The sequence below is a fragment of the Sphaerodactylus townsendi genome, linkage group LG02 (assembly GCF_021028975.2).
Source record: "Sphaerodactylus townsendi isolate TG3544 linkage group LG02, MPM_Stown_v2.3, whole genome shotgun sequence".
In the NCBI taxonomy this organism is placed as follows: Eukaryota; Metazoa; Chordata; class Lepidosauria; order Squamata; family Sphaerodactylidae; genus Sphaerodactylus; species Sphaerodactylus townsendi.
In genome coordinates, this window is record NC_059426.1 from 143,901,880 (window position 1) to 143,922,660 (window position 20,781).

Genomic DNA, 20,781 nt, shown 5'->3' on the forward strand with positions numbered 1-20,781 from the left:
AGAGGGTGTGTGGCTGTTTTCACTAACAGTACCCAAAAAACCAAACCCACCTGGTATAGTGTTATAAAAAAAGATTTTTGCTGACAAGCCAGCTAATGTTCAGATCTTCCAACATAATTTTTCAGTTTGGCTATTGCTACTAGATCTCCTGCCGGCCTCACAATCAGATCGTGCCTTCAGGGAGTTCCCATTACATTTGGCTACCTGCTTGCAGGAGCACAAGAGCATCCTGCCCCAACAAAGGATGACAAACCCAAAACCCTATCAGGATTCAGATGCTATGAAACAGTGCAGGGTAGAGACTCAAAAGAGACTAGGACTTGAGAAGACCAGAGTTCAGTCTCCACTCAGCCATGGAGCTAACAGTATAACCTTGGACCAGGTACTCTCTTTTTCAGCATAACCTACTGTTGCAGGGCTGTTGTGGGGATAAAACAGGGCCGGGGAAAACCACGCATGTCACCCTGAGCTTTCTGAATGAAGGGCAAGATAGCATAAAGAAACCTTTATTAGTCATTTAAAAATTACAATTAAAAGAAGGTTACTTCAAAACATTCAAAACATGTAATAGAAACGTGGCTACAGCTGCCAATATTTCTGTCTCAGAATTATCCACTATTTCTGTCTCGGAATTATTCAATAGCTTAATCATTTTTGTTTTATCTGGAAGAGACACAAATTGTGTAGGGAATAATGCAACCAAATCAGATCTAAGACTGTTATGTTTAGGACAGTGAAGCAGAATATGAACAGAATATGAACAAGGGAGTCAACAATGTGAGGACAAAACAGACAGCAACATTCAGAATGAAAAATGTTAGAAAAGTTAGAAATGTTAGAAAAGTGACCTTGAAGTAAAGTTGAAGGAAAGGAGTTACATCTTGCTCTGGTCACCCCACCTAAATTTCTGGGGAGTAATCCCAAGGAACAATGGAGAACAGGAACACTTAGTCTTATTTAAGAGAAACTGATGTTCCTGTTCAAACAATCTAGCTTTTAATTGATGAAATATCTCTTGGGCAACAAGCATAAATAAAGACTCCCAGGTGAAACCCGAAGAGAGGACCTTAGCTTCAATATTAAGCCACCAATCAGAGAGTTGAAGCTCACACATCGCTAGCTGGATCAAACTGCAAGGTCTGTGTGAAAACAGAGGTGCACCCAGAATTTAAAAGTTACAACCCATGCCCTGGATTCCAAAAGATCTTGCCCCGACTCCAAACATGGGACTGCATATGGGACACAGTGGGGAACACCAAAGATCTTATGCAGAAAGTTGGATTGAATCCATTCAATGATTGGCCTCCAGGCATGGATCCAAATTAGAACACCATACAAAAGGTGAACACCATACAAAAGGTGCTGCACTACCTTTGTGTTAAATACTTTCAAAGCTGCCGAAATATATTTGCCACCACTAAAGTTTAAAAACTTTAATCGGCGGTAGGCAAATTTTTGCAGGAAGGGCAGGATAATATATGTGACAGAGAATCTGCCTGGGCAGAAGGTTAGAGAGAAAGGGGGGATGGGGTACATGTGCCAAAGATTTGCAGCAAGTGGGTCAAGCCTGTACAACCCTCTTGATTTGCCTACAGAGGTGCCCAAGTGTACGTCCAGCCCCATCCAAAAATAAAGAGCAGATCTGCTCACAGTGAACTACAATCTTTGTTGTTGATACCATGCCCTGATTTATTTGTTTCCTTCATTTATATTTTGTTTGTTTGTTTTTTCAATTTATGAGTCGCCCTCCCCCGAAGGGTTCAGGGCGACGTAGAACAGAGAATGATATACAAAACTTAAAATCCTCATTAATTAAAATGGATACAGATCCAATAAAATCATATACAATATCAGCAGAATACAGATGGCAATAAGTCCTCTCCCCCCCCCCTTGAGTCCACTGGAGGCTGGGGTGATGGACTCAGCCCAGATGGCCAAAAGCCTGACGGAACAGGTCCGTTTTGCAGGCCCTGTGGAAGCTTAATAAGTCCCGCAGGACCCTGGTCTCCTTACGGAGCCTGTTCCACTAGAGGGGGGCCAGGACTGTAAAAGCCCTGGCCCTAGTGGAGGCCAGTCGGACGTGTTTCGGGCCAGGGACCTCCAATACCCTCCAACTCATAGCATTCTCTTCTCCACTTTAATAAGAGGTTCTGTTTTAAACACCAGCATAGGAAAATAACTGTTACAAAGAATCTGCTTCTCCATGAATGTGAAGATGCCAAAGGACATCACCCTTTCAGGAGACTTTCAAGCTCAGCTTGCTCTGAGCATGTTAGAGCCATTATTCATTTCTCCAGTAAAAGAAAAGCTCAGAAGCAGCATTCATACCAGCAAACAGCACAAGGCAGAAGGGTCACCACTTGACTGGCGACCTCCATTCCCCCTCCTACTTAAAGGTATAATTAATCCTGCCAGCACTGTAACTGCATTATTACCGGATTATCCAATCAAGGCAGATAGACGTGTTTCAAGCCTCAGGCTGCAACTTCTGTGCAGTTTTTGTACTCATCTCCTCTAAAGTATCCCAGGGATGGGCCACATCACAGAGACTCTGTACGAAGCATTCACTTTCTCAGAAAAGGGATGGGGGACAGGTTCCTCCTCCCACGTGGAAGAAGTGCAGAAGCATACCAGGGGAAAATGGTGCCCAGAGACATCTGTTCTCCGGGCACCCCCACCCCCACTATGCCTGGTCCCTTCTGCCCCACCCCCAAGTGGTCCCTTCTGTCCCACCCCCAAGCTTATAAAAGCAAAGGCCCCAGCATGGAGCCTTCCAGTTGCTTCTGTCCTCCCCTGGTCATGTGGGCGGCCGATTTTGCGCCCCCCATGCAACCAGATCAGAGGCGCCCAGGGACAGAGGGTACCCCCTGTCCCTAGGCAAATACACCACTGAAGAAGTGTGACCAAGTCTTCTGAAGTTTTAACATGAGAAAGCATCCACAGGAGGCCTCAATATAGATAATAGGATCGGAGGTGGGAATGATTGATAGTGGGGTCTTATGTACAGGTCTTTTACATCGCCTACTGTCTTGTCCTTTTTAAGTGGAGATGAACCTGGGACCTTCTGCAAGCAGAGGTTCTACTGAGCCACAGTCCATTTCCAGCTGCTTTTTAATGTTAGCAATGTTGGGAGATCGAATCAGTTGTTTATAGTTTGGTTCTTAGCTTATTACGGATGTATGAGACAGACAGGTGACTTGTGAGGGACCCAGGAACTGCCACTAACTCTTATCAGAGTGTACTGTGGGTCTTTGGTATTGGTGGGTTAGGTGGAAGGACCACAGAAACAAAACGATCATGTGGACATCACAGCAGGTTCTCTCATCCAACCCATTGGGTAGGATCCAACCAACTTTTTAACTGGCGAAAAAGGCAGGAATAGTCCCCTTTGAGCATCCAAAAAAGACAATGCTGGGGATCACAGAACCTGCCTGGATAAAGCCATGTGGAATGGGGCTGTAGTAAGGAAGAGCACTGGGCCCGACTGAGTAGCTGGATCCCATCCTTTCACACAGTCAGACCCTACTTGCCCGTCTCAGAATTCTCCTATGAGGTCTGCTCCATACAAAAGGAAAAATGTTAAAGGACTTTTAGCTTAAGTTTTCAAAGATAATGTTTACATCAAGAACAAAGGCTAGAAAGTTACTTCAAATCTGAGAAAAGCTAAAAGTATTCTGTAAGAACTTGAAGGCCTTGGGGAAAATAGGAGTGTATGCACATCACCCAGCTGCCCAGAAATGAACTGCATGCCATAGCACACTCTTTGGGCTGGAATCAGGATGAATTTGGGAAGCTTCGTCTGGGACAAAGCTTCAGCTCTCATTAACTTAATGAAAACGTTTTCTTTTCTCACACAGGGAATGGGCAGCTCCTGCATTTCTGAGTTTGCTTTTGTAGCCATGTATTTCAAAATTCCTCCAGCTAGAGGTTCAGGCACAGCAAGAAGAGCCTTGTGGCTACATTGCTTTGATAATCCCAAGCCCCCACTGTTGATTAACTACACTGAAACACGCTCAGGCTCTGTGGGCTGAGGGAATAGCTGGTGAAATGGCCTTTCTGTGCTGAGGGATCTTTTGTAATTACTCTTTATAAGGAGATAGGGGACAAAGAGTTGCAACAAGCCTTTTGGAAGGAAAGCTGCTGCAGTCAGCATCTCTACTGGTTACAATACCAGCCTGGCTCTCCTCTGCCCCCCTCCCCCCTTGCCTGAAAACAGACATGTGAAACTGCTACACTGAAATTTGGGAGCAAAATCACATTATCACAAGAGAAATGGGAAATGTGAAGTAAACAAGAGAGAGAAGAGCGAACAACGGAGATTACTCTGAAGCACACCGAACTGGAAAGGCGAGCTTGCTTTCTCCTCAGAGCCGTTCCCAAGGACAAACAGATAGAGGCCAGAGCATCCTCTGCGAGGCCTATTCCACTTTTCCCGGAACATCCCATCCGTAGCTCATGGCTTTCACCACAGCGCTGTATAGCTTGGTCCAGGCTTCTCGGACATTCACGTTGAAGGCAGGGCCATGGCATTTTTCCAGCATGTAGAGCAAGGATTCCCCCACTGTCTACAAGGCACAACATGGAAGAAACAGAGTAAGTGAACAACAAGCAGAACCTAGAGAGGTGGACAGCCTTCTGTCAAAGCATGGCGTTAGTTATTCTGGGGCCCTGGAATGAAGCCCTCCCCCCCACCCAAAAAAAACCTTGTGGTTAATATTCATTTTCACCCATAGAAGCTACAATCCTAGATTAATTTTGGGACTGCCAAAAAATAAAAGAGTATTGCCTGAGAATTTTCTATTGTACTTCCAAGCCACCTTGAGTCTCAGCAAGAAAGCTGGACTATAAATAAAAATAATAAGTAGTAATAATAAAATTTCTCAACCATCAATCAGAAACCTGTGACAAAAAATTATACAGTGACACTGAAGACATGAGGGGTAAATAAAGCTAAGCAAGGAGCTCCGTGACAGAAGTAAGGCCAGTTCACCAGTCAAACCACCCAACCAACTGTTTCAAGGTGCCACAACAAGGAGGACACAGGCTACAACTCAATCCCACTCAAAAACAGCACAGAAAGCAAAAACCAGCATGGCGTAGTAGTTAAAAATGCTGGACCCAGGAACTAGAAGACTCTGGTTCGAATCCCCACTCCACCATGTAAGTTTACTGGGTGACCTTGTGCCAGTCACCTACCTCACAGGTTTGTTGTTTCAAGAATAAAATGGAGAACAATGTTAGAAGCTACTATGAGACCACATCAATTAGGGAGAAAAGCAGCATGGTGGTATTACCACCTAAATGAATACACAGGTATCTTCTCATGGACTTGCAGGAACTTGGTTCAAGTTCAGCTGACCACAGTGCAGGAGGAGATCATGGGTGCAACTTTGACCATGCCCTAGACTAGGGGTGTCCAACTCTGGCGCTTCAGATGTTCATGGATTACAATTCCCATCAGCCAATTGGCCATGCCAGCAGTTGGACACCTCTGCCCTAGACAGAAAACACCCCATAATGAAAGGGCACCTTACCGAAAAAGACGCCACCTTCACGCCAACTGCCTGGTGCTTCTTACCCAAGTTGGCAAGATATTCCTCCAAACAGTGCATATCATCCACATGGGTCACAGCGGCATCTATTACCAGCATTACCTAGTAGGCAGATGGAGGAATCTGGTAAGCAGTTATTGAACAAGGGTGTATTTTTCTATGAGCCTTTTACAAATTCCAAGGTAGGCATGAACAGGTTTGTACTGCACATCACTGCGAGCCCAAAAAACTCCCAAAAGCATGTTTCAGGGAAATCTGTAGCTAAGGTTCTAGATTTGTTATTATCATAATCCAGCTGTTCAGGACCTTTTTATATATTATGCCTTTTCTGCATAAACAGACTTCCAAGTAGTCTGACAACAATATTGCTACATTGTACCAATTACAAAGGTATCTTTGGTGTAACTGTTAAGAGCAGGTGGATTCTAAACTGGAGAACCGGGTTTGATTCCCCACTCCTCCACCTGGCAGAGGCTTATCTAGTGAACCAGATGTGTTTCTGCACTCTTACATTCCTGATGGGTGATCCTGGGCTAGTCAAAGTTCTTCAGAACTCTCTGAAGAGAGTTCTGTTGTCTGTTGTGGAGAGAGGAAGGAAAAGTAGCTCCTTAGAGGAGAGAAAGGTAGGGTATAAATCCAAACTCTCCTCTTCTTCTAATTATTTATACAGTTAAAAACTGCAATTGCTGTGGCTTCAGATAGATAGGTGTAATAAGATAATATCTATATTCTCACTTTAACATGCAACTTATCCCTGAAATCAGGCTCCATCCCTGAAGACTGGAAGATGGCCAATGTCATACCAATCTTTAAGAAAGGATCTAGGGGGGACCTGGGAAATTACAGGCCAGTCAGTTTGACATCTGTTCCTGGTAAATTAGTAGAATCTATCATTAAAGATAAAATTATAAAACATGTAGAAAAGCAAGACCTGCTGAGGAAGAGTCAGCATGGCTTTTGCAGAGGCAAATCCTGTCTTACAAACTTACTAGAGTTCTTTGAGGGTGTAAACAGGCATGTGGACAGGGGTGAACCGGTGGACATTGTCTACTTGGATATCCAAAAGGCTTTTGACAAAGTTCCTCACCAGAGACTGTTGAGAAAACTCAGCAATGAAGGAATAAGAGGGGAAGTCCTCCTATGGATTAAAAACTGGTTGAGAAACAGGAAACAAAGAGTGGGTGTAAATGGGAAGTTCTCACAATGGAGAGATGTCGGGAGTGGTGTCCCCCAAGGATCCGTATTGGGACCAGTGCTCTTTAACCTATTCATAAATGACCTGGAAGTAGGGGTGGGTAGCGTGGTGGCCAAGTTTGCAGATGATACCAAATTATGTAGGGTGGTGAGAACCACAAAGGATTGCGAAGAGATCCAAGCGGACCTTGATAAATTAGGTGAGTGGGCTAAGAAATGGCAAATGCAGTTCAATGTAGCAAAATGTAAAGTGATGCACATAGGGGCAAAAAATCCAAACTTCACATACACGCTACAGGGGTCAGTGCTATCAGTCACAGACCAGGAAAGGGATTTAGGCGTCTTAGTTGATAGTTCCATGGGAATGTCAACTCAATGCATGGCAGCTGTAAAAAAGGTAAACTCTATGCTGGGGATAATTAGGAAAGGAATTGATAATAAAACTGCAAAGATTGTCATGCCCTTATATAAAGCAGTGGTGCAACCGCACTTGGAGTACTGTGTCCAGTTCTGGTCGCCGCATCTCAAAAAGGATATTGAGGAGATAGAAAAAGTGCAGAGAAGGGCAACAAGGATGACTGAGGGACTGGAGCACCTTCCCTATGAGGAGAGGCTGCAGCGTTTGGGACTCTTTAGTTTGGAGAGGAGGCGGCTGAGGGGGGATATGATTGAAGTCTACAAAATTATGCATGGAGTAGAAAATGTTGACAGAGAGAAATGTTTCTCTCTTTCTCACAATACTAGAACCAGGGGGCATACACTGAAAATGCTGGGGGGAAGAATTAGGACTAATAAAAGGAAACACTTCTTCACGCAACGTGTGATTGGTGCTTGGAATATGCTGCCACAGGAGGTGGTGATGGCCACTAACCTGGATAGCTTTAAAAAAAGCTTGGACAGATTTATGGAGGAAAAGTCGATTTATGGCTCCCAATCCTTATCCTCCTTGATCTGAGATTGCAAATGCCTCAACAGACCAGGTGATCGGGAGCAACAGCCGCAGAAGGCCGTTGCGTTCACATCCTACATGTGAGCTCACCAAGGCACCTGGTGGGCCACTGCGAGTAGCAGAGAGCTGGACTAGATGGACTTTGGTCTGATCCAGCTGGCTTGTTCTTATGTTCTTATGTTCTTATATGTATACACCATCCACAGAAGCCCCCAATTATTTCAATTACCGTATATACTTGTGTATAAGTTGACCTGAATATAAGTTGAGGCACCTAATTTTATCACAAAAAACTGGGAAAACTTATTGACTCAAATATAAGTCTAGGGTGGGAAATGCAGCAGCTACTGGTAAATTTCAAAAATAAAAATAGATACGGTCGGGTGCTATTTGGGGGTCTCTGCCACTGACTCCCCATCTCACCAATGCCAAGGTCTCTGCCACTGACCTCTCCATCCCGCAGCTTGTCCAGCTCACCCAGGTCAACTGGCTGTCACCCGCCAAGAGTCAGGAGGTGGCCGCCGCTGAGAAGAAGGCAAAGGCAGAGAAAGCGGCTGAAAGGGGAAGGCAGAGAAGAAGGCAGAGGAGAGCAAAGCAGAGAAGGAGGCTGAGAAAGCAGCTGAAGGTGGAGGCAGAGAAGAAGGAGGAGAGCAAAGCAGAGGCAGAGAAAGCAGCTGAAACAGGGAAGGCAGAGAAGAAGGCAGGAGACGGGAGCGGGGGAACGCCACACAAGAATTAAGTGGGACCCTCACTCGCATATAAGTTGAGGGGGGCTTTTTCAGCACAAAAAATGTGCTGAAAAAGTAGACTTATATGCGAGTATATAAGGTAATGTATTTCCTTGTTACCATACAATGATTGCAGCCTTAGATGGTTTTTAAAGGATTATACATATTCAATAGGGAAAGGTCCATCACTGAATATCTATGACATTCCTATCCCACCCTTCCCACGTGGTCAAAGGCAGAGTACATGGCTTCCTTTCTTCCATTTATGCTCCCAACAACCTTGTAAGTTAGGTTAGACTGAGACAGACTGATGGTCTAGTAGAGGTCTGGCCAATTGGCCATGCCAGTAGGGGCAGATGGGAATTGTAGTCCATGAACTGATGATGGGAACTCTGATGATCTGACCAATTGGCCATGCCAGTAGGGGCTGATGGGAATTGTAGTCTATGAACATCTGAAGCACCAGAGTTGGACACCCCTGGTCTAAGGTTACTTAGTGAGTTTCACAGCTAAGTCAGGATTTTAACTTTGGTCTACCCAACCCTAATCTGACCTCTACACCACTTTTGGACTCTGCTTAACCATGATAGCTAAAAATGGAGGTTCTACCTATATTTGATTATCATATTTGTACTGGTTTTAACTTTCCCCTGTCTGTATATGTTTATTTGTACACCGCCCTGAGCCCTCTGGGGGAGGGTGGTATAGAAATCCAATAAATAAATAAATAAATAAATAAATAAATAAATAAATAAATAAGTAAGTAAGTAAGTTAGGACAAGCACACGAAAATTGCTATATTCACCATGCCCCACTTGGTTGCTTTCCAGGACGTGTCTACCCTTGAGAGAGACAGAATGCTGGAGTAGATAGCCAGTCAGCTACTTAATACCTCACCTCAGTCTCATGTAGCTTCCTCAATTATTCCCAACTTATTTTTAACCTATCCTAAGAATTACTCTTTAACTATCCTTCCTGCTGCCCTCTGTCAAGCTGTGGTGTGGACGGTATGAGTATGTACTTTGCATCTGGTTAAAGACAGTTTAGTATAGAGGTTCGTGGGACTCAAATCTGTTGACCAAAGTTTGAATCCCTGCTATACCATGGAAGCTCTCTGGATGACCTCAGTCAGTCATCTAACCTACATCACAGGGTTGATGCGAAGATAAAATGGAGCAGAATGGGTCCCTAATGTGGAGAATGGCAGGGTACAAATAAAATAAAATATTTAAAATTAGATCACATACATCCCTCATGTGTTTAATCTAATTTAGGTGTACAATATGCTTAATAGGGCATGATTTGTACAAACAGGAATCCATATATACATGCAATAATTTTCATCCCGAAGTACAGGAACCCATCAGACAAAAGTGGTCCTACAACAGTAGTGCAGCTGTTCACACCATAAAGTGGCCAACAGGGTACAACTGGAGCACGAAAGATTCCATTCCTCATTACTGCAGATTAAAATCTTTTGTTGCAATTTCACTATGAATTCATAGAATCATAGAGTTGGAAGAGACCCCAAGGGCCATCAAATCCAACCCCCTGCAATGCAGGAACACACAATCAAAGCACTCCTGACAGATGGCCATCCAGCCTCTCTTTAAAAACCTCCAAAGAAGGAGATTCCACCACACTCCGAGGTAGAGCATTCCACTGTCAAACAGCCCTTACTGTCAAAAAGTTTTTCCTGATATTTAGGTGGAATCTCTTTTCCTTCACCTTGAACCCATTACTCCTGGTCCTTGTCTCTGGAGAAGCAGAAAACAAGCTTGCTCCCTCACCAACATGACATCAATTCCTCATTATTGCAGATTAAAAGCTTTTGTTGCAATTTTAGATTCCTTAGCAAATAACAACAGCAGCAACCGATCAGGGCAGTAAGATTTTGGTCCAGCTTGTATTTATCAACTGCATTTTTATCCCACTTTTTCTCCAAGGAGCAGCACATTTTCTATCCTTTCAGCAAACTTGTGAAATAGGTTATCCTGAATGGCAGTTATAACCCACTATCACCTAACTGAGCTTTATGATGCAGTGAGGACTTGAACCCAAAGCTAACCAGGACTGGTTTGAAATACTAACCATTATACTACCCTAGCAATTTCTGACTACTTTCACCCATTACAGCAGGGTGGATTTGGTTCAGATCAAATTGATTTAAATCACTAGTCAGGAAGACTGAATTTAATAATGACTTTCTACATAAAAGAGCTTTCCTGTTGGTTATCATAAGCTTAATACATATTCTTCACAATTAGGGCTGTCAAGACTGGCTTGGGAAATTCCTGCAGATTTGTGAGGAGTCTCCAGAGAGAGAGCTCAGTGCAGGTGTGAAACCATAAAATCTACCCTCTGACATAGTCTGAAGGTCAGCTGTAATTCTGAGAGAATTCCCAGGTCCAACCTGGAGGCTAACAACCCTATTCACGACTAAGAGACAAGTGTAGCTTTCACATTCAGAACGTTTGTAAACAGCGGTTTATTTTGAACCACTGCAGGTTAGTTTTTAAAACTGTATCACAAAACGAATGATTAATTATTTCTAGAAATGTCAGCTTGCCCACTTTAGACAGGCAACTTTCCATCCTGGCTTGAGGGAATGAGTAGCCGGAGCCAGAATAGAAGGGAAAATAACATCATGTGAAACCATGACATTGCTTCCAGACAAGAACCTGGAAGTGACATGGTGTTTTCCTCAAAAAAAAAATTATCCAGAAATCCAGCATTTTGGATTCTCCCCAGCACTCTTCATTAGGTAATTTGTTTCATAATTCACAGAAGCAAAAAGTTGGGTTACTTTACATTGCTCACCTTCCTAACATGCTCCAGGAACTCGGGTGAGGAGAGGCATTCCTCAGGAGTAGAGAACTTTTTGCAGTTGTATTGGAAAAGTGGCAAGACATCAGGCTCCAAATCAAAAAGCCTGAAAGAGAAGATAAAACATCCAATGGAATGACTTCATCAGCATTTTATTAACTGCTCTGTTTCACTTTACCCACATCCTTCTCACACGCCGCTCCAGACTGGTTTTACCAACAGGGTCCAGAAAGCCAGAAACACACACAAGAACAGCAGACTGAGCCATGCCAGGAGCAGGAGGAGATGATGCCTTTCATCCCTGGTCCAGTTCAGCATTTATCTTCCTTTGTGCCAAGCCTGTCTCTGGGAAGACAAACTAGGAGCATGGAATCAAAGATGGCCTGCCCCTTCAGAACTGCTTTGCCTCTGAGGAGGCCTCAGGCTCTGCAGATCAGACTTTGACCCTGTTTTTGTGCCAAGGCAATGAGGTTGCCTTCTCCATTTCTTTGTCATGCTGGACTTCTGATGTACGCGTACCCAACAGAGAACAAGTGGACACTCCACTGGAAGTCATGTGACCTAAAATGGCAGCAATTATAAAATACAACATAAACAGAAAACAAGACAAGTGAATTCCATTCACGCCAGCTATTCTTTTTCCACTTGCCTGATGATATTCTCGCTACAATTCCTGTTCTGTTCAGGTGATCCTGTCCAGGTGATCCTCTCCCAATGGCCCTAAATATAGTGAGGAAGAAGGATACACCTCACTAGGTTCCTTGGTAGTTTGGGCTGATTTGACATTCTGGGTTAAGGCGGGGCCTAGACTCCTCTGCTAAACCTGTGATTCCCCCTCCCCTTTGTGATGCAGGTTCTTGGGATGACCCTAAGCAGTACTTCCAGTCTAAACACTGGTTCCAGCAAAGGCCCTCCAACCAAACTTTCCTGGCATCCATTTTTCTCTCATTGATACCACAGTTGCTAGAAGTCATCTGTGCCCCTGACCTAGATAGCCCAGGCTAGCCTGATCTCATCAGATCTCAGAAGCTAAGCCGGTATTGGGCCTACATAGTATTTGGATGGGAGACTACCAAGCAATATCAGAGGAATGCAATGACAAACCACCTTAGTTAGTTCTTGCCTTGAAACCCAACTGGGTTGCTATAAGTCATCTGTGACACACAGAGGTCATGTGTAATAGAGTGTGTTGGACCCTGTATTTATATCATTTACTAGCGGGGCCCAGCCACGCGTTGCTGTGGCAATTGTCCTTCTCATCACAGTCCGCAACCCACACAGATGTCCATGCAGGTCCAATGATCCCCAGCATAGCCTTTTGGGAGCAGCAGTGGTACAGTGGCTAAGAGCAGGTGCACTCTGATCTGGAGGAACTGGGTTTGATTCCCAGCTCTGCAGCTTGAGTTGTGGAGGCTTATCTGGGGAATTCAGATTAGCCTGTGCACTCCCACACACACCAGCTGTGTGACCTTGGGATAGTCACAGATTTTCGGATCGCTCTCAGCCCCACCCACCTTTCAGGGTGTTTGTTGTGAGGGGTGAAGGGCAAGAAGGTTGTAAGCCCCTTTGAGTCTCCTACAGGAGAGAAAGGGGGAATATAAATCCAAACTACTACTACTACTACTACTACTACTACTACTACTACTACTACTACTACTACTACTACTACTACTCTTCCTCTTCTTCTTCTTCTTCTTCTTTTGGGGTGGTCAAATGGAATCCCTCTTTCCCTTTTCAATTCACATTATTATATGGTGCTGGCTTGGTTTTTAGTATAAGGTAACCCTTTCCATTCCACAAAGGAACTGTCCAGAGTGTGAATCCCGCTGTCCATGAGGCTGGTTGACACGCACAGTCCTGGCTTGGATAAGGCAGAACTGGGGCAAGGAGGCTGTCCCAGTCAGGCAGCAGAGGCAGGGTGATGAGGCACTCAGATCAAGGCCAGCTCCCTGGGTTTTTAAAGGGCCACGTGCAAAAGAAGCAGAGCCAGTAGTGTTGGTTCGCCCCCACCCCATGGATTTTCTTAGAAGAAAATGGCAAACTCCAGCTTGCTTTTAGTAAAAGAGAGCTGTGGGTGAGGAAGTGGGTAAGTGGTGGTTGGATGTGAGGGACGGCAGAGTGAGGTGAGGGAGGATTAGCTGGATGTGGATGAGAGTATGTGTGTTGTGTGGTAGTAGTGGGTGAGGCACAGAGAGTGAAAGTTACCTGTATGTGTGGGGGGGGAACCCCACCTGACGTCTCACACGGCAAAGTGTGTATGTGTTTCACTTCCACTTGTATTACCTAACAGTATTGCCTATTTACTGTTTTCACTGCTCATCTCTGCCCATCTGCACAAACATTCTAAGCCCTCATACCAAGGCCTCAGGCCACAGACAGACAGGCTGCACAAACATTCTAAGGGTGACAGTTAAACACAGCCAGCTTCATGGCCTGGTGTGCCAGGAAAAAGATGTTTTACCTGGCTCAGGTATGGACTTTTGGCGATTTGAAGGTCCCATTACCTGCCCGTAATAGGGAGGGATGTCATGTGAAAATTTGGGGGCAATCCGTCCAGCCATTTCAGCGTTAGGGAGTCACCAACAAACGGATGGTTAGCTTTTTATACATATAGATTTAGTATATTTCTGGACTGCCTCTTCAGAATCCTGCTCAAGGTAGTATACAATCCCACCAGTTCTTAGATGTTCTTATGTTGTAATTCTTGCATAAATTCCAGTGGATCATCTTGAACACTGAGTTGTGTCTCTGTTTGTACTCAGTCTGGGCAATCTTTTTGCAGCAGCTGAGGACATGATCTACAGTTTCATCAGCTTCTTTGCACAATCTGCATTTTGCATCATCTGAGGATTTTTCGATTTTGGCCTTGATCAAATTTATTCTAATGACTTGCTATTATTGTTGTTGTTGTTGTTATTTCATAACCTGCCCACCCCCTAAGGGCTCTGGGCGGTATACAACAGAACAGTGCATAGCTACAATTCATAATAAATAAAACAAAATATGCATGTGATATTAAAACCTTAAACACAGCAGCATTAACGCAACCATCATTAGTTGATCACAATTTGTTGACGGTGCCCGATCCCAAGGCCAGGAGGGGGAAGCCCAACAGTGCCAGATAAGATCTTAAATTGGCAGTGCCGGAGATGGCACAACAAAGGGCACAGGGGCATCAGAGGGGGCAGGTAATCCACGGCCAGCCTCCCCAAAGGCCCAGTGGAACAATTCTGTTTACAGTCCCAATAAACAAAATTGTGTGTTAGGAGAAGGCACACAGGAAGCCTACTATCTGATCCTTTTACATTGAAATTCTAGGGATTGAAGCTGAGACCTTCAGCCTGCAAGGTATATGCTCTACTGATGTGCCACATACCCTCCCTGCACACATAAACACTATACCTACCTACCTACATACATACATACATAAAACAGAGCAATACAAATATGCCCTCTTCCCTGCTCTGCATCATCTGCACATTACAGTTTAACCCAGAGGTGTTGAACTTGTTTGTTATGAGGGCTACATATGACATAAATGTGGCTTGGTCAGGGTGTGTGGCTACCTCAGCTATTGAGACCACAGCAGGCTCACAAGCCCAGATCAGCACTGGGAGAGGGGGGGCTGCTACCGTGGCTCACCAACCAAGAACGGCACTGGGGGAGATAGTCAGTACTGGGAGTGTTGCGAGTCCCCAGCCACCTCAGCAGTCCAGATCAGCACCGAGGGAGATGGTCAGCACTGGGGGGGGCTGCCTCAGCTTGACCAGATTGGCATGGGGGTGGCTCACCAGGACAGATCGGATTGGGGGCTGGTGGTTGCCTAGACTGGCTAACGCAAAATAAGCTTGCCAGGCCAGATAGACAGCATGGGATGGGGTAGGTGCTTGGACTGCACCTGGCTCACCAGGCCAAACTGGGAACCAGGCTAACCTGCAGCAGGCTCACCAGGCTGGGAACAGGGTGTGTGCGTGCCTGGACTGGAAAGCCTGCAGTGGGCTCACTAGATCAGATCAGAATCAGGGTGGGTGGATGCCTGGACTAGCGAGTCTGCAGCGGGCTTGCCAGGCCAGATCAAGAGGGGAAGGGTTGCCTCAGCTGGCTTGCAGACTTGATCAGCCCTCTCAAGGGGCCCAATCCAGTGTCCAGGGCGCATGCTTGACACCCCTGATTTAACCCTTCATCTTCACCGGATCACAGGAGACTCGGAAGAGATACCCTGAACTTGCTTCTTGGAAACTTGATGCGCCCTGAACGGAAAACAACATGAGTTCCCGGGAACTGATAGGATGTTACTTCCCCTTCACATCAGAGGCAGATTAAACAGACTTACTCCCCCAGTATGGTAACCTGATAAACTACCCCACAGTCCACACAGAGCAAGAGAATCTTCCCTTCCTCAGTGCTCCTTTCTATGCAATGGGCATTCAGGATTGGAGTAAGGGGAGATTAAAGGATACCTGCTCACTTCGAACCCCTGAATAAAAGGGTGATTTAGGGGTCATTTCAATCACCATTTCCAAAGAGGCCTTGGGGCCGCTCTCTTGCCCGCTTCTCCATCCCGGCAGAGGGGTTAATGGAATGTGCCAGGCCATTCCGTTGTTCTCTCCCAGGCACCATATCCTTTGCCCTGGGACTGATCTCGGAATTAATTGAGCCTCTCCCCAAGGGCCTGGCCTGGGTTCAGCTCTGGAGATTGCCATGTCACAAGCAATTAGGGAGCCGCTAAGATAACGCTTTGCAGAGACGAGCACATGCCAGAGAGGGCTGCCGTTCTGCTCCCTGAATGAGGAGGAACTGTGGCTCTGCGACAAGGAAAAACCAGAGGGAAGGGTCAACGGCCACCCAGCTGGCTCTCCTCGTGGGGCTGCTGGCGCTGTCTTTTTGGCCGGCTTCTAGGCTTTGATCTGTAAAACAGGGCTTCGTCTTCGGAGAAGCTCAGCAAGTCCCGCTCCTCAGCCCCCTGCATGTTTAGTTTGAAGTGCTGCGACTGCTGGTAAGTACGCAGACCAAGGCCACAGCCTCAGGGCCGCATACTTTTTCCACTGTCCAGATTCACCCATTGCTTGAATTTCTGAAAATATAAAAGTCTTACTGGGGCTCATGCCTGCATAGAAGACATCTCTGTGCCACCAGCCTCCAATGTGAACGGCTGATTTGTGGTTACTTAGTGATGGGGAAAAAGGAACATGCTCAAAGTTTCATCCTTACTGCTTCAAGCGGCAACAACAGGCAGTAAAACAGCTACTAGAACAAAGTCTTCCAAGCCATGGCTCAGAGTCCATGGCGCCCATGAAAACAGTAAAGAGCCTTTCTTACACCAGGAATAACATCAGGGGGGGAGGCAAGAATTTTGGGGATAGAAAGGTGTGAGACTTCCAGGTAATCTCTTCTTGTTTCCAGAAACTTCTTGTTGTAGAAGCTGGGGCCACAGCTTAGTGGTAGAGTGTCTGCTTTGCATGCCAAAAGTCCCAGGTTCAGCGCCCGGTATTCCCAGATGAACAGGATCCAGGACTGTTCATGAAAGACACCTTTCCGTCGCTGCCCAAGGCCCTGGGGAGCTGCTGCCAATCAGAGCACAATACACTGACCTTGGCAGACCAAGGGTCAGGTAAGGCAGCTTCACATTTCAGGCACTGTGAGCCTTTTTGCATTAGGCGCTTTTCCAACACACTCAACAAAATCAATGTTACATGAACCGTGAAACACATGTGCTATTTAGTACGCATAAGACTTACATATTCTGACTCATGCACACAAGTTGGGGAGACACAATTGGCTGAGGATCCCCATCATGCACATGTCATACGTGAGCAACTCAGATGAGTGGAGTGTTGTGGGTTTTCCGGGTTGTATGATCATGTTCCAGGAACATGGTCATACAACCCAGAAAACCCACAACACTCTAGTGATTTCGGCCGTGAAAGCCTTCGACAATACAACTTAGATGAGGTTTTGCATGCAGGATGTACGCCTCATGTTCACTATCCGGCAACCAAGAGTTATTTGTGCAGGAAAACCATTAGCCATAGAAAGCAAACCAACCCTTTTCCAGTGTGATTTTATACCACCTTTTCTCAGGGCAGCATGCACAGTTCACCGTTTCCTATTTTGTCCACAAAACAACCTCACAAGGATAACTCCACTTCCTGCGATCTTTTTACAGTGTCACTCAACAACCCCACAATCCCAGCTGCTAGATTCTGAGTTGCGGAACAAAGATGAGGAAGTTGTATTGTTGAAGGCTTTCATGGCCGGAATCACTGGAGTGTTGCGGGGTTTCCGGGCTGTATGGCCGTGTTCCAGTAGCATTTTTCCTGATGTTTCCCCTGCATCTGTGGCTGGCATCTTCAGAGGAGCTGATGGTAGTAAAGCAAAGCAAGTGGAGTATGTATATACCTGTGGAATGTCCAGGGTAGGAAAAAGAACTGCATTGTTACTTACAAATGCTAAAATGGGTGGATTCAACTCAACACATGCAAATCACACTTGCTAATTGCACCCTTTACACTTGTTAACCAATGCAAATGGTTCTTTCTCCCACCCTGGACATTCCACAGGCATATATACTCCACTTGCTTTGTTTTTACTACCATCAGATCCTCTGAAGATGCCAGCCACAGATGCAGGTGAAATGTCAGGAGAAAATGCTACTGGAACCCGGCCATACAGCCCGGAAACTCCACAACACTCCGATGAGGAAGTTTCTCCTCAAACTTTTGCAAGCTGTAATTCAGGTGGCTGGCGGGGCCCTGGAGCTGCCAAGCACAAACCCCTTGCATTTCAGAAATGTCTCCATTCCAAAAAAAACCGCCTTCTTTCACTGGCGTAATGCCCATTGGGCAAGGTGGGCAGCTGCCCAGGGCATCACCTTGTGGGGGGCATCAAAATGCTGGGTTCGTTTTTGGGTATTTTTAGTGGTTTTCCATTTTTGGCCTGCAGGGGGTGTAGTCTTTAGGCTAGCAGCACCTCAGCGTATCATCAGGAGACTGTCCTTATGCGACCCCCCAAGTTTGGTGAGGTTTGGTTCAGGGAGTCCAAAGTTATGGACTCCCAAAGGGGGTGCCCCTATCCCCCATTGTTTGAGGGTCCATAACTTTGGCCCCCCCTGAACCAAACTGCACCACACTTGGGGGGAATCATCAGGGCAGTCTCCTGATGAGACCCTGAAAGTTTTGAGACTGTGCCTTCAAAAATGTGCCCCCAGTTCGTAACCCCATTGACAGCACAGAATTGTCGCAGAACAAGATTGATGGGCAAATTTCAGGATAGTAGGCGATTCTGATGTATCAGCACTGTGGTTTCAGGGTATCATCTGGAGACTGTCATGATGGCACCCCCAAGGTTTGGTGTAGTTTGGTTCTGGGGGTCCAAAGTTATGGACCCTCAAAGGGTAGCCCCCATCTCCTTAGCAAAGAATGTGGGATGGGGTACACCCTTTGAGGGTCCATAACTTTGGACCCCCTAAACCAAACTACATCAAACTTTGGGGGTACCGTAAGGACAGTTTCCAGATGATACCCTGAACTTTTGGTGCCGATACATCCAAAAATGCGCCCCCTGCAGGAACATTCCAGAAATTTGCCCAAGAATCTTTGTTCTGCATTGAGTTTTCTGTATTGCTGTCCATGGGGGTTGCCGGCTTGCGGGGGGGGGGGGACATTTCTGAAGGAACAGTGTCAAAACTTTCAGGGTCTCATCAGGAGACTGCCCTTATGATTCCTCCCAGGTTTGGTGCAGTTTGGTTCAGGGGGGCCAAAGTTATGGACCCTCAAAACTGTAGCCCCCATCTCCTATTAGCTCCCCTTGGAAACAATGGGGGATGAGGCACCCCCTTTGGGAGTCTATAACTTTGGACCCCAGAACCAAACCTCACCAAACTTGGGTAGTAGCATAAGGACAGTCTCCTGAAGATGTGCTGAAATTTTGGTGCTGATATGTCTAAAAAAGGCACCCCCTGCAGGCACCAATGTCCTGGTGCAAAAAAAAATTGGTCGTGGTGGAGTGGCCGCCCATGGGGGGGGGCATCCAACTCAGGTTTTGCCCAGGGCTACAGTTTGCCCAGGGCTGCCTCGTTACGCCCCTGCCTTCTTTTTATCACGCCAGTTCCAGAATGTTAGTCTGTTGCAGCCAGTGTAGAAGAGGCACTTTAAAGACGTGTACACGTGTAGATGCACTTTAAAGAGGACGCCACACACACACACAAATGCGTTAGTCTGCAAGGTCGCACAATTTCGGTTGCAAAAGACCAAAACGACTCCTTCTTTGGAACCGGTATAAAGAAAGTGTCTCAAACCCTTCTGCCCCATAGAATCGCCAGATAATCCTTAAGGGGCAGCAACACAAGACGACCCTACTATACTTGCACTGCAGGATCCGGCTGGAGAGGAAGTCCCCAACCCCCCTGTCCACCCCCCGACGGGCAACTCCTCTTGAGTCGTCCCAGGCCACGTGCTCCAACCTCCGCTTACCTGGCAAACAGGACGACGCCGTGCTCCAACGGGCTGGCGCTCACTTGCTGCCAGCTCTCCCGGATCAGCTTTTGCTCGGTGCTGGAAAGTCCGCCGCTCTCCATTTTCCGGGAGGCTGCAGGGAGGAGGAGGAGGAACGGCGGCGGCGCTTGGTTTCCTCGCAGTGTAACAGCCAGGCTCGGAAGCAACCGGTGGCCCTGATCCCGGGGTAAAGGGCTGGGGGAGTGGCGAGAGAAACGCAGCTCCCGGTTGGGCTGGAGGCGCCGCGCGTCCCCCTTTTGCTGGCTGCTGCGCTCGGGACTCTGCGCTCACATCTCGGGCCCCGCTGCGCTCCGCAGCCCCTGCGAGCCCTTCGCTCCGCTTTAGGGAGCCGCTCGACGGCGGGTAGGAGGAGGAGCTGTCTCCTTGCCCAAAGCCGGCGCGTCCGTGCCCCCGGGGGAAGCCATAGGGGTCAGGAGTCCCTGCTCGCTCCCCAGGCTGCTAACCAACCTGCCCTGCTCGCGAGCGCCTGGAAGCTCTGCGCGCCTCTCCCCTGAGCGGCGGCGGCGGCACCTTCCCAGCTCCCAGGGGCAGGGACATTTCCCCGGGAGCTCTTAAAGCAGCAGTGCCCTCTTTCTCACGCCTCCTTCGAAGCCCTGCAAGAGGATGCTCACAATCCGAATTTGATCGTCAAGTGGCCTTGTGATCCCAAGGCTCCCCCTGCGCCACAAGCAGGTGTCGCTCTCCTTATCCATGAACCTCTGTACCCGAGGCAGGGAGCTTTGAGTCTTAAAAGCCAATACCCTGAAGGTCTTGTTAGTCTCTCCGGTGCTACTGGACTCAAATCTGAAGGTGTTCCCTGTGAAGAAAAGGTGTTGGTGGGAAGTGTGTCAAGTCACAGCTGACTTACTTGTGCAGATCCGATAGGGTTTTGAAGGCAAGAGATGTTCAGAGGTGGTTTGCCATTGCCTGCCACTGCATGAGCTGAGAGAATTTCGAGAGAACCGGGACTCACCCAGAGTCACCGGCAGGCTTCATGCAGAGGACTGAGGAATCGGTTCTTCAGATTAGAGTCCACTGCT

General features: G+C 46.8%; 1 protein-coding gene across 1 annotated transcript; it reads right to left on the minus strand.

Annotated features, from left to right (window-relative positions):
* Positions 1 to 2,786: 2,786 nt before the first annotated feature.
* Positions 2,787 to 20,428, minus strand: NGB (neuroglobin). The gene is made up of 4 exons (XM_048483304.1): positions 19,721 to 20,428; positions 11,244 to 11,355; positions 5,535 to 5,654; positions 2,787 to 4,565 (listed from the first exon to the last, which is right to left on the minus strand). Exons 1-4 carry the CDS (start codon positions 19,822 to 19,824, stop codon positions 4,419 to 4,421), a joined length of 483 nt encoding a protein of 160 aa, XP_048339261.1. The 5' UTR covers positions 19,825 to 20,428; the 3' UTR covers positions 2,787 to 4,418.
* Between the last annotated feature and the right edge of the window lie 353 nt (positions 20,429 to 20,781).